Below are 12,925 nucleotides of genomic sequence, written 5' to 3' on the forward strand. Positions count from 1 at the left end.
GACAATATTTGCTTATTCTGGAGCATTGCCCCTTTTTTCCTAGCAGGCAGAATCAATTGCAAAAAGCCTACAGTGAATTACCAGTACACGTTTCACTTTAGGAGAGAAACATGAGTAACATGTTTTATATTGCTAAAAATTTGAGATTAACCATTCCAGCAATCCAAGACTATAGTTTGATTTTTATTTTTAATTAGCCAAAATTCTTGAGATCCAAAAAACTTTTAGATTGTTTCTAAGAAAGCTATCAACTAACTTTAGATTATGGTTAAGTAGGTATTTCAGACTATTTTCTATCAACATCTTCAAGTAGTTCCTGTGTCTTTGCAAAAATAATTTGAGCATCAGAGGAAGAAATTAAAAACATCAATTGCTGGAAGTCACATTGATTTCTCAACCAACTTTGTCTCATTTCTTTAATTTTTATTAAATAGTTTTTCAAACGAAAAGCAATTTATGAAGTAATAATTTTTTTTAAAAAAACATGACTTTTGACTTTGCAACAAAAATCAACGTGTTATCCAATGTCCCTCATTAATATTATAAAAATGCCTTTGGCCCCTGGTTTAGTCCTTATTCTCTTATCAAATCTATAAACCACCTCACTTTTCTCTATTTTCAACTAAAAGTCCATAAAAGATTTATTGTTTTATCCATGACAAACAGTTTTAGCAGAGATTTTCACAACCCATTTCTGCATTGTGTATATGCTTGTCTCATTTATCATGCACATTGCTAAAAGCAGAAATGTAAGCAAGAATATAGTCAGTTAAGGATATTTGCTGAATTAAATGCTAAATTGATAACATTCAGGAACTACCATAATTTGCAGAATTGGTGAAAAAAATACTGGTAGAGAAAGTGTCTATTACAGCAGCTGCACTTTGAAATCAACTTGCTTTGTACAAATTTTATCAAGGTGAAAATACATTATATTCAGTCACTGAATTTGGATAAAACTGTTTTTGATGCTCCTCTGTTTAGATCAGTGTTTTTCTTGCCATATGTGAAAAATACTGATCTAGATGTGTGCATTTGTTCCATGTCCAGATCAAGGATATGGTAATATTAGAAACTCCTGATGCCACTCCTTGGACTCAAGCTGGGCTGTGATCCTGGCGCATTCTTTGGACATACTTTAGCTTCTGCCCCAGATCTGTTGAATAGACTACAATGTGGTTTGCATCTCACTGGTTTAATTCATCAGAGAACAGCCTGTTGTGATGCTGGGTTTGTTTGAGGAGGCAGTCAGTTAAAGCATCTGTCAGTTCAATTTGTTGGATTCAAATGACTCCATTAATATAATGCCAAAAGGATTAAACCTGCTGCATGTTTTGTTTTTTTAAGTTGACACAAGGGGTCAAACCTGAATCTGTATACTTAGTAATTAAGCCCCATTGATATCAATAGGACTTGCATATATAGGATTCCAATATCCAGTATATATAAGGGCTAAATTAAAGAAATCAGATTATCTAACGATCTGTAACAAATCATCTCTAACTGGGTATTCAAAAACTTATTTTTAATCATAGCACTTACTAGATCAAAAAACATACATGAATCAGGTAGGTGTTTGAATTAGGCTTTTTATACACTGCATAGAATTTAACAATATGAACGTGCCTATATAAATATTTAAATTCTGGAACTATAAATCAGGTAAATAGCATTTTGGGGGGCCAAGGATCTTCTCTATTAATGAACAGTCACATCACAGAAAAAAAATAGAGCAAAAGCCTTGTGGCCTTTGCTACAACATATCAAAAATAGTAGCCCGATTTCTTAATATGTTCATGCATAAGAGAAATTGTGTGGTTTCTAGAAACCCCAAAGTCAAATATTAAACCAGTACTTTATTTCATAAATACCACTTTATTCAGCAGATTGCATAACTTTTAATCCAATTGCAGGGAAGAAATTATTGAATTGTCATATGTCAGCAAACATTTAGTTTGAGCAATCCTATACCTTATAAAGGTAGCATATGCAGATAAGGACATGTGACCTTCGACTTCAGACAATATTACACAGTGGCCATCAAGAACAAGGGCAAAGTTCAGAAAAGAATTGGAGTTGACTGTTTCCCAATTGAGGACATACAGTAAGAGGGCACAAAGAACATACCAAGATGGGATATGAAAGTCTTGACAAAAGAGATTGTTCAGGATCCTAGCTTCTTCCAGGGAGGAGGAGATAATTCAATTTTTTAATTTACTGGGATTTATTAAGACTGAAATAAAGCTAGTGCCTGGTGTAAAGTAACAAGAACACAAACTTTTACAAACATTTTTCAAAGTATTAAGTTATTCTCCAAAGAAGAAGAAACCGATCTTACACAAGATGCTAGATCATAAAATATATGCAAACTGTAGTATAAAAGCTACCATGCTAAGATAAACCAGAAACGAGCCAACTAAATTTCTGATGTAATGTGATTTAGGTTTATTCTTAAAATCCCATGCAATCCTAATCACAGTGGACCTGTCCAGAATACTTCTCCAGTGTTAACTATCTTCATGCATAATTGAACTGATTAAATTTTGATAATCCCTCAGGACTACATAACGCGGTCACAACCTGCATAATTGGTGGCAAGTGGTCTCAAAACATTCTATGTGACTATAGAACAGCCTTTTTTTATTTCCCACTTTCTTTTGCTGTTCCTGTTTTACCATAACTAAGGTATGACTGTTAGAAGAATTAATCCGTGGAACAGCTTGCCTCCAGAGTTGTGAAAGCCCCAACACTGGAAGTCTTTAAGAAGATGTTGGATAGCCATTTGCCTGAAGGGGTATAGGGTTTCCTGCCTAGGCAGGGGGTTGGACTAGAAGACCTCCAAGGTCCCTTCCAACCTTGTTGTATATTTTGGGAATGGTCCTTAACAAATCTCGTTCAATTTCTACACTGTCTGAAGATCTTATCAATTGGTCTTCTAGTAAACTATTTTGTGGGTGTTCCCAGCCATAGCTCCTATGTGAATAAGCAAATATTCATATATTTTGTATGGAAATTTCTAAGTATCCCCACCAGTCCAAAAAGACTGCTTACTCTATTCATTAGTTGTGTTTACTATGTACATGAAAGCGTTCAATCTATTTTTAAACATTTCCATACAAGAAACTCCCTCATGTGGTCTTTCCTTAGGAATCCTTGCACAAAAGATTTCCAGCAGATTGTTTGCTCTATAACCTTGGCACATGCTCCTTTTAAGTCTTGGAAATAAGTCTTCACTTCATTGAGCTTCTAGATGGTGTAGCTAGTCTTTAGGTCCCGAACACTGGATAAAATGCCTGTTCAGCCGCCTGATAGTGCACAGCATTTTAATAATAATAATAATAATAATAATAATAATAATAATAATAATAATAATAATAATTTTATTTGATTAGCCGCAACCCTCTCCCGAAGGACTCGGGGCGGCGTACAATCAAAACAGATAAAATACAGATAAAGACACACATACATACATAAAGAACAAAGACATATACATGTGCATGGAGGAGGTAGACTCATAAGTGAAAGACAATTAAAAAACACAATTTAAAATCCCATTAAATAAATAAATATCTTTAACTAACTGTTTTTTAAATTGTCCTTAAATATTAATTCTTAACTGCATATTGGGTTTTTACAATTGGGGTATTTTAAAGCTGATTTTTAACTGTCTAATGATGTAATTTGTTTCCTCCTCCGTGTATGTATGTGTGTTGTGTATGTATGTACGTTTTTGTGCTGTTATATATCTTTTATGTTTTATGCTCCATTGTACGCCGCCCCGAGTCCTACTTGGAAAGGGAGCGGCTAATAAATCCAAATTTATTATTATTATTATCTTCTTTTATCTGTTGGATTTATCAAAGTGCAGTTACCTGTTGTGTAGATGTAACCCTACTATCAGTACATGTTTTCTGTCTTCCATCACTTCATTAACATACCCTTTGGGGCATGCGGTAAAATCTTGTTGAATGTTAAAAGAGCAAGGGAGAAGACACCCTATGACAGGGGTGTCAAACTCTATTTCATTGAAGGCCGCATCAGGTCGTGTTTGACCTCGGGGGGGGGGTTGTAGGCGTCGTTGGGGTGGGTGTGACTGGAGTGGCCGTGGCCAGCTCAATGCCACTCTTCAAGGCTCTTCCTGAGCTCCGTTTGCACTGGTAGAGGGATGCAGAAGGCTGTCGTAGCCGAAAACAGTCTGGGAGGGTCGCATGTGGCCCTCCCGAGTTCCATTTTTGCTGGCAGAGGCACTACAGGCCAGTCTTTGCTGTTTCTAGGGCAGCCCCGCGGGGCAAGATTTAAACACCCCACAGGGTGGATCTGGCCTGCAAGCCTTGAGTTTGACACCCCTGCCTTATGATATTAGAGTGGAAGAGTCCCCAAAATATAGAAGTGGACACCTCAGTTTTTGGTGCCATCTGCCATCACCAGACTAGTGTTTTCAATCTCCAGACTATCCACTCTCCCCAGAAATCATACTTCCTATTTTTGATGGTAGATAACCAAGAAATAGCAACATTTTTGCCAGAAAACTATGTTTCTATTAGGAAGGACCCCGCCTGGTCCAAATGAACATTATTAAGTCACAATTCTTCACCTCCCCATTTCAATGATTTCACCATGTCAGTGTTCACTCACTGTGACCCTTGACTGCTGTAGAAGGAGCAAAGCAAATGTTTGATTCATACTGGGGACATAATTCCACAATCACTTGCAATTTAATTAGAAATTTTAGAGATTGAGCAAGAAGGGCTGCTTCATTCGACTGATGGCACTATGCTTTGTTCTGCACCAAATCCTCTGCAAGATGAAATCAAGAACTAATAACTGATGATTTGTAGCCCAACATGTGTATTATACATTCATAGGACACATAGCCTCCTCCTTCATCCAACCTTCTGTATCTAATTAAGTGCTCTTTGTTTAATTTACTCCTAATATAAGACACTCTTGCCAAGTGACAGGCATGTTAGATTAGTCTTATGAGGTTATTTACTTGATTCATCTAAGTGTTCCAGGTAATATTCTGCATTAAAATAAAAGCAGAATAAAAAGTTCAGCAGAATTAATTAAAAGCAATACAAAAATGAGTTTAAAGCCTGGCAAAAGTCCACGTTGGGGTAAAAGCAACTTGGAATGCCATAGCTCTGGCTTGTTCAATTGATTTGCTACACTGGTTCAGCATGTACTGTAAACCGTTGCAGTGAGGACGAATCGGTCACTACAGCTTAGTAAGTATATTCTCTCAACAGCACCCCAACTTATTATCACATAAACCATTTTGAGGGCATAAATCCATTGATGAGGGCGATATAATGAATCCTCATGAACCTTATTTGTCATGGATCTATAAGCTGGTTAGCCAGGCAGCCAAGAAGTTATAGAAGTCAGAGGGAAATAAAATAGGGAAGGTGCAGGGATTTAAAGACCGGCAGAATAAATACAGTGACAGCATTCATACAAGATAACATATTAGTATTACTGAATAAATTTGACAAAAGGTGATACAGAAATAAGCACTGTGCTTGTGAAAGAGATTACTGCACTGCACCCTAAATGAAGAACATAGAACGCAGAATGATCGAGTTGGAAGGGGACCTTGGAGGTCTTCTAGCTCAACCCCCTGCTCGAGCAGGGGACCCTACACCAATTCAGACAAATGGTAATCCAGCCTGTTATGTCCAAAGCGACAGAGTGGACATCCTGTTGTATCTTGTCTTTTGCATCCCATCACTTACTTCCGACCCGGCTCTGCTTCGCTTCTTCTGACTCCTTGGAGGAAGATTTCTCACGCTTAGCAACTTTTGTGGATTTCAATTCTCAGAATTCCCCAAACGCCAAGCTTGAGGACCACAGCTTCGGAGGCTCCCCCAGGGCGCTTCTTGCCAATCTCGCGGCTCTGGTCCAATCCGCTTCCCCCGCGCTTTCTTCCAGCCAGCCTTTTGGTGGAAGAACCTGGCAGTGATTCGTCGGCTGTCGGAGAAGTAAAGGCGTCCGAGGTGAAAGTGCCCGCCTCCTCCGGAGTTGCCCTAGCAACCAAGTAATCCACATTTAGCGGCTAAATCTTGCACCGGGTCAGCAACTCGGAGCGAATAATACCTTAGTAACTGTTTAAGGTACTGCTGCTTGGAGAGCTGAAGGAGCGCGAATTGGGCAGGAGGTGGAGCTAAAGGCCCGGAGGTGGTTGCCTTGGTTTCCACGGGAATAGGGACGCTAAAGGCACAAAAGGTGGGCAACAGCAAGAGGGAATTTCAACCGGTGCAGCTTCTGCCCAGGGTACGTAATAAAGCGCATCCGTCGATTTTCTCCTTTTTAGGGGGAGCAGATGGGTGCAAGGGCTTCAGTTTCTATTTTGCTGTCGGACTATTTAAAACAGGGGTGTCCAAACTTGGCAACTTTAAGACTTGTGGACTTCAACTCCCAGAATTCCCCAGCCAGGGAGTTGAAGTCCACAAGTCTTAAAGTTGCCAAGTTTGGACATCCCTGATTTATAACATGCCCGTGAAGTCCTTGTTTACTTTTTTATCCATCTGCCTTCCTATGTCTTAGTTGCCCTCAAAATTGTCACTTCAGTCCTCTTGTTGGGCTCCAATAGATTTTTCTGACCCTTCTCACCAAGATAAGATTCTAGTCCACATGACAGCTGCCTGGAAGTTGTTTTAAAAGGTCTTCAAAAGGACACTATGCTGAGAGACCAGCTGAAATATAGGATGTTTCCTAAAAGCATTTCCCTCCCACCTCCTGTAACGGTATCCTCAAATGAGAACATTTTGCCCTTCTCACCAATACTGACACCAAGTTTGTTCATATTCAACTGAAATAAGATTCTTACCAGTTGCCAGAAATCACTTACAATCTTTATTATTTATAGCCTGAAAGCATTAACTCTGGAAAATGTCAGATGAGGAACCTGATGATGAAAATGATACAGAAGAAGAAGTTGAGGAAAAGAAAGAAGAAAGGGAGGTGGAGGGGGAAGGGGAAGAGGATGAAGAAGAGGAGGAGGTAAAACATGTTAATATTTATTGTATTTTTCTCAAAAATATATAAAACACAATTCCTTTATTCATTCATGGAATTTATACAGCACCTCAATCCAGGCAGTAAACAATTTATTGAAATTACATTAAAACTGGAAAATGTTTTCTCTGCCCATCAAAGTCAATGCAATTTAAAATAACTTAATGTAGCTCTTAACATAGCCTACATGAGATGCTCTTTGCAAAAGATACCACAAGTTCCCTTTCTAAAGCAGCTTCTGTTTTAAAAAAATGTGTAAAACAAAAAATTCCTGACAAAAAAGAAGAAACAATGAAAAGGCTAACCTTTTTAGAAATAAAGTAAATGTATGTACCTCTCTGAGTGAGATAATGGATGCTGATTTTAAATAAAATGGTCATCTCATCTCTGCCCCAAATTTTTTATATCTCTTTTCCCCATTCCCCAGCTTATCTGCTGTAGCGAAGAAGAAATCAACCACATGCACACAAAGGAAGGCATGCAAAATGTAGAAAGAGATGTGTGAGAAAATAACTATTGCCTCATCATTCACTCTTCAGATACAAAAGAGTTACCGTGACTTGATGCTTTCTTATATATTTTCTTGACTGTGCTTTCCCCCCCACAGCTCCAAATTTCAACCTCTCTCAATGAGGAGATGGTGAAAGAAGGCCTCTCACTTTTATGTAAAACTGGCAATGGCCTTGCTCATGCCTTTGTGAAATTAGAAGTCAGAGAAAAGTAAGTACACAGATATATATCTTACTTTTCTAAGAATTTTGTCTCCTTTCCATGGGCTGTTATTCTACTTCCTGATGGAATAGAAATGTTTAGGGAAGGCACTGGAAAACTGATAATTGGGGAATAATGTAATTTTCCTCATTTTGTGACAGGGAACTGACAGATATCACATTCATCCATAATTTCATCCATCTACGGTATGTAGACTTGTCAGACAACTTTCTCCGTGACCTCTCGCCATTGGCATTTCTCAGACATTTGCTGTGGCTGAAAGTGGATAATAATCGGTTAATCAGTGCCAGCATAGAAGAGTTGCCCTACTTGCAGATTGCAAGCTTTGCCAACAACCACATTAAGGACTCTAATGGCATTTGCCACCCACGTTTGGCCAGCCTTAACCTGAGAGGTGAGTGGGTATACACTCAAGGATTCCCCTGAATATAGAAGGGAACGTCTCCCTTTATGTTCTGCAGAAAAGGGATCCTGGACAAATTAATTTCTTATCACTGCCTCTTGTTCTCATATCCAGGCAATGCGATTGAGGTACTAACTGAACTGAATCCAAATATTCTAACAAATCTGCACACAGTGGAGTTGCGAGGAAACAGTCTAAAGTCTACAGCTGGAATCTACTTGCCCAAGCTCAAAAACCTGTACCTGGTAAGGGAACCTGTCCCTCAAACACCCTTTTCTCTATATATCAAACGAGACATGGTAATTGTGCACATAATTATACTACAGAATAATATAGTTAAGGAGGCTACAGAGAAGCCTGAGAAACTCTGTTGATGTGAAAGTCAGAGCACACAAATGAAACTCTTCCCTTTTTTGCTTTGTTAAAATAATTTTTTCCAAGTTTTCCTTGCAGTACATATAGCAGCTTCAAAGACACAATTTATGCCCGTTTGTGGCAGGGTAATATAGTTAAACAGAAGATGTGTTAAATTGCATAGTCTGATCTTTTGTATTTCAAAGTAGATATGATTTCAATCATTAACATGTAGAATTATAGTCCAATGTTAGTGCACAGTTTCCCAAGCTTGACTCCAATTTCTGTTGATGAACTGTAATGATTTTACAAAGAACTCCACAGATCTGAGTTCAGATTCCCATTTTAGTTTCCATAAAGCCCACTGAATGAAGCAGTCACATTCTCAGCAGTCTTAGTAGTGTTATAGTAAGGATAAAAAAAGGAGTGGGAGGACAGAAATCATGCTGGGCTCCTTGACGAAATAATCGTGAAATTAAATTAACAATAACAACAAAATGTCAGTGTTAAAATTGATCACTGTGGACTATAGAGGGGAGGGAACATTAATGATGACTCAAATTTGTGATGCATCATGTGCCAAGAATGTGATTGTGCTCTTGCATATTTATTCATCTTAGGGCAATTTCTTTATTATACTTGAGATCACAATAGTATGCAAACTGTCAATATATTTTTGACTCTTAATCAGGCAAAATGTAACAAAAAGATTTATAGGAGACAGAGGCAAACGCTGACTTATTTTGAAACCATATAATCTATAGAGTTTAAATTGAATGCAGGCAATCCACTTACCCCTCATTTTTCTCCTTTTTTTCCAAGTAAAGCTTGGAAAATGATATCCCTAAAATTAATTGCAAACACATGACTCGTTTATAAGGTCCCTTATTCCTCATTATTGGGTGAATGTACTTTCAATTCAACTCTGATATTCTGTTCTCTACAGCATACCCTACAATATCCACTTTTTTTAGGGTCAGAATGCTATTACTCATCTAGAGGACTTGGAAAATCTGGAGCAACTCACAACTCTACACCTGCGTGACAATCTAATTGAAGTGTTGGATGGTTTCTCAAGCAACATGAAAGCTCTTCAGTACCTTAACCTACGGTGTGTAGGCTTCTGTATCGAATATCAAAGTCACCTTGGAAATAAAGAGAATAATATGAGAAGTTATGTTTAAACCATGTCTTCCTAATAAATATCAATCTTTATTTTTTTAAAAAAATGTACTAGAACATTACTCCTATTGACTGTATTAGATCACAGCAACAGGAACAATCATATATGGTTGTGGTTAAATTATTGGATATGAAGTGGGGACAATGGATTCTAGTTTACCAGTAAGTCATATTCATTCCCACAGGATTTTTCATAAAAAGATGAGAGAGAACTTTATATATGCCCCACCCTCACCCCTTAAACAAGGTAGGAAATGAGGCAAGGGCACAGAGAAGGCATATGAATTATATAGCAATTATAAAAATAATAATAAATGACATTTTTTGTTCAAAATGAAATGTTTAGGTCAATGGAAATCAAGAGATTTACTTGCAACTACAGTAACTCCCATTTTGCATCGTAAAGTGTAATCACAGAATGTTCACATTCGTGACTTTCAAAATCTTCCTAGCATCACTCAAACATCATTGAGGCAATATAAAGCTTGCTCTCAATATAATTACATCAGTACAATGATAATTCAGTGGTTGTAGACAATACTACATATCATTAGTAGGATCTGATATAAGTTACCCTGATATAAAGATGTTAGATTTGTAAAAAATAAATAGTAGCAGCCAACAGACTTTTAAAGCTTCTAAGACATTTACTCTATCTGAATAGTGTGATTTGCAATTTAAACAGTTGCCGTTCATAATCATTATTAATTCCTACTGATCCCAACTGGTCCTACATGGTGATTGTTTTTTTACCGTTATTATTATTAATAACTTAAATGTAAGTGTCCTGTGCCACGAACGGCTTCTTATGACCGTAGTTTAATGGGAAGATTCTGACATCAGATGTCTTATAAAAGTAAATGATTGTACAAGTAAAGTAAGATGACAAAGGAAACATTTTAAATTCAGAAAAAAGCTCTTACTTCTTTTTTTAAAAACTAGTTTATTTATTGTTCCCATTTCCTTCTGAAATTATTATTTAAATTATTATTTTCCTAATAGGGATATTTTGTAAAGCAGATATCTCTTTCCCATTTCTGCAGGGGAAATGCAATTGCACAAGTACAGGAGCTAGAAAAGCTGCAAGTCCTGCCCATGTTACGAGCCCTGGTCTTGTTAGAAAATCCTTGTTCTGATGAGCCGGAATACCGTGTAGAATCCCTGGTCCTGCTGCCAAACCTGGAGCGCCTTGATAAAGATTTCTTTGAGGAAGAAGAACGCACTGATGCTGCAGATATACGTCAAAGGCGAAAGGAAGAAGAGATGGAGTTACAGAAAGAGAGAGAGAGAGAGAAGGAGCTTGAAGTGAGACAAGGGGAAATATATATTTTTCTGATTAGAGGGATGCGAAATATAAAAGAGCCAGCCCTTTTGCTTTTGTTACAATTGCCTTAGACATTTTTTCTTTTAAGTCTACGGTGGTGCCACATATGGATCATAATTGAGAATGGGCACAGGGAGAATATGTTATGAGCACTGGAGGGTGATGAATTCTATATGGATAATAAAGTTCCTTGCCAAGGTTGTTAAACTATTTTGTGTAGTTGTTTAGTCTTGAATGGTGCATCTGGATAGCTCTCATATCACGTTTTATATTACCTTAATCCTTAATAGTATTACATTATGGCATACATTTGTTGCAATGCAAATCTATTTTAATTGAAAACCTACATTTGATGAACCCACAAAAGCTTCGTAATAAATTATTTACAGTGGTCTTTAAAATTCTACAGCATATGTTATATTTTTATGCAGCATATTGTTATGACTTTCCTTTGGAAATTTGTAAACAAATGCAAAGTTGGCAGAATCACAGGAAGAGATAAATAATATCTAATTTAAGGAAATACAAATATACTGGAGTCAAAAGATTCTGTTGTCGCATGGATAAAATGCTGGATTCTGCAATGTCACTAGCTCTTAAAGGGACCTTTGGAACAACAGAATAAATCATTCCATAACAGAGTTTATGGAACTGAAAGGAAGTAGCAGATTCTGCTATCTATTCTATACTATATACCAAAAGTTTTAAAGGTGTAATTAAAAAAAAAAGCACAGGAAGCAAACATGTATTATTAGGAAGCCACTGAAAAATCCAATAACTGATAATGTCATTTTATAAAACTATGGTGCATGCAGCCACACTTAGCAGAGGATACAATATCTATAAAGATGGTAGAAGGTATTGAGAGTCTTACTAAGTAAAGATACTCCCGAAGTATAGTATACAAGGATGTGGGTTGAGTACAAAGAATTAATAAAGGTGATAAACAGTAGCTCAAAATAAAACATGTGCAAGGAGATTCTTCAGCATAGACTACACAATTGAATATCAAATACACTATGGACTAATATATGTCCATATCTTACAAAACTTTGAAATTGTACTAAGACAAATGTGTAGGAAACAGTTTGCTTATTCCATTATTCCAACAGTATGTACTCCCCTGATGTATAGATGAGTAAAATCATACCTGCTTAAAATAAAGGTACTTCACTGTTTATTGTCTGTAAAATCCATAATATGCCTTAGAATTGTAGAAAAATAAAAGGCAAATAATTCACTGGGAATGCCTCCTTGAAGTGGAATATCCAGATTAATAGGAGCTGATACTCTTGCTACTTCCAACAGAATTTGCCAAGGAGAGTAGCTCTGAAATTATGTTGTTCCTATCTACTATCTGGGCTATTATGATGATAGCAGTGGAAAATAACTCACTTCTGATGCAGCCTGTATACTAGTATGTCTGATGCTTTGCCATTCTAAGATCCTCATTTGGAAATACTCTGAGCCTGTTCTTTTTCCCCATATTTTTCAGGAAGCAGAAGACAACACTCAAGAAGACTTAACGACTGAGTGACAAGTATATCTAAGTCCCTGGAAAGGAGTAAGAGCTATAAGCTGCCTTCCAGAGTCTTCTTCCATGTGTTGTACAGCTTTGACCCAGTTAGCACTAATCTTGGCATGTCACAACAGATGAGTATTGCATAGTTCCTGCATGGAACCATAGTGGACAGCATTTGTGGATGGTTGTCTGTTCTTTCAAATAAGTTGTAATTGAAGCATTTCAATAAAAAAAAGAGTCTGATGAAGCAAGTCAAAGCATATTGCTTTTGGCATCCCATTTCTGCAGCACTATCTCCCCCTCCCTTCCCGAGTCGCTCCATCCTCTACGTGCTGTTTGCAAAGCTCCCTAGAAATCCTGACTCATCGTCAGCTTTAGGTCACATGCTGCC

General features: G+C 37.3%; 1 protein-coding gene across 2 annotated transcripts; it reads left to right on the forward strand.

Annotated features, from left to right (window-relative positions):
* Positions 1–6,030: 6,030 nt before the first annotated feature.
* On the forward strand, positions 6,031–12,776 carry LRRC23 (leucine rich repeat containing 23). Of its 2 annotated transcripts, none has more exons than XM_081945574.1 (8): positions 6,031–6,113; positions 6,869–7,002; positions 7,625–7,737; positions 7,890–8,143; positions 8,267–8,397; positions 9,481–9,617; positions 10,732–10,993; positions 12,508–12,776. In XM_081945574.1, the coding sequence occupies exons 2-8, from the start codon at positions 6,892–6,894 to the stop codon at positions 12,547–12,549; spliced, it is 1,050 nt and encodes a 349-aa protein (XP_081801700.1). In that variant the 5' UTR covers positions 6,031–6,113; positions 6,869–6,891; the 3' UTR covers positions 12,550–12,776. The 2 variants fall into 2 exon arrangements, with proteins under 2 accessions (XP_081801700.1, XP_081801699.1); XM_081945573.1 differs by having other exon boundaries at positions 6,042–6,273.
* The last annotated feature ends 149 nt before the right edge of the window (positions 12,777–12,925 follow it).

Source organism: Natrix helvetica (genome assembly GCF_964273705.1).
Source record: "Natrix helvetica genome assembly, chromosome: 2".
In the NCBI taxonomy this organism is placed as follows: domain Eukaryota; kingdom Metazoa; phylum Chordata; class Lepidosauria; order Squamata; family Natricidae; genus Natrix; species Natrix helvetica.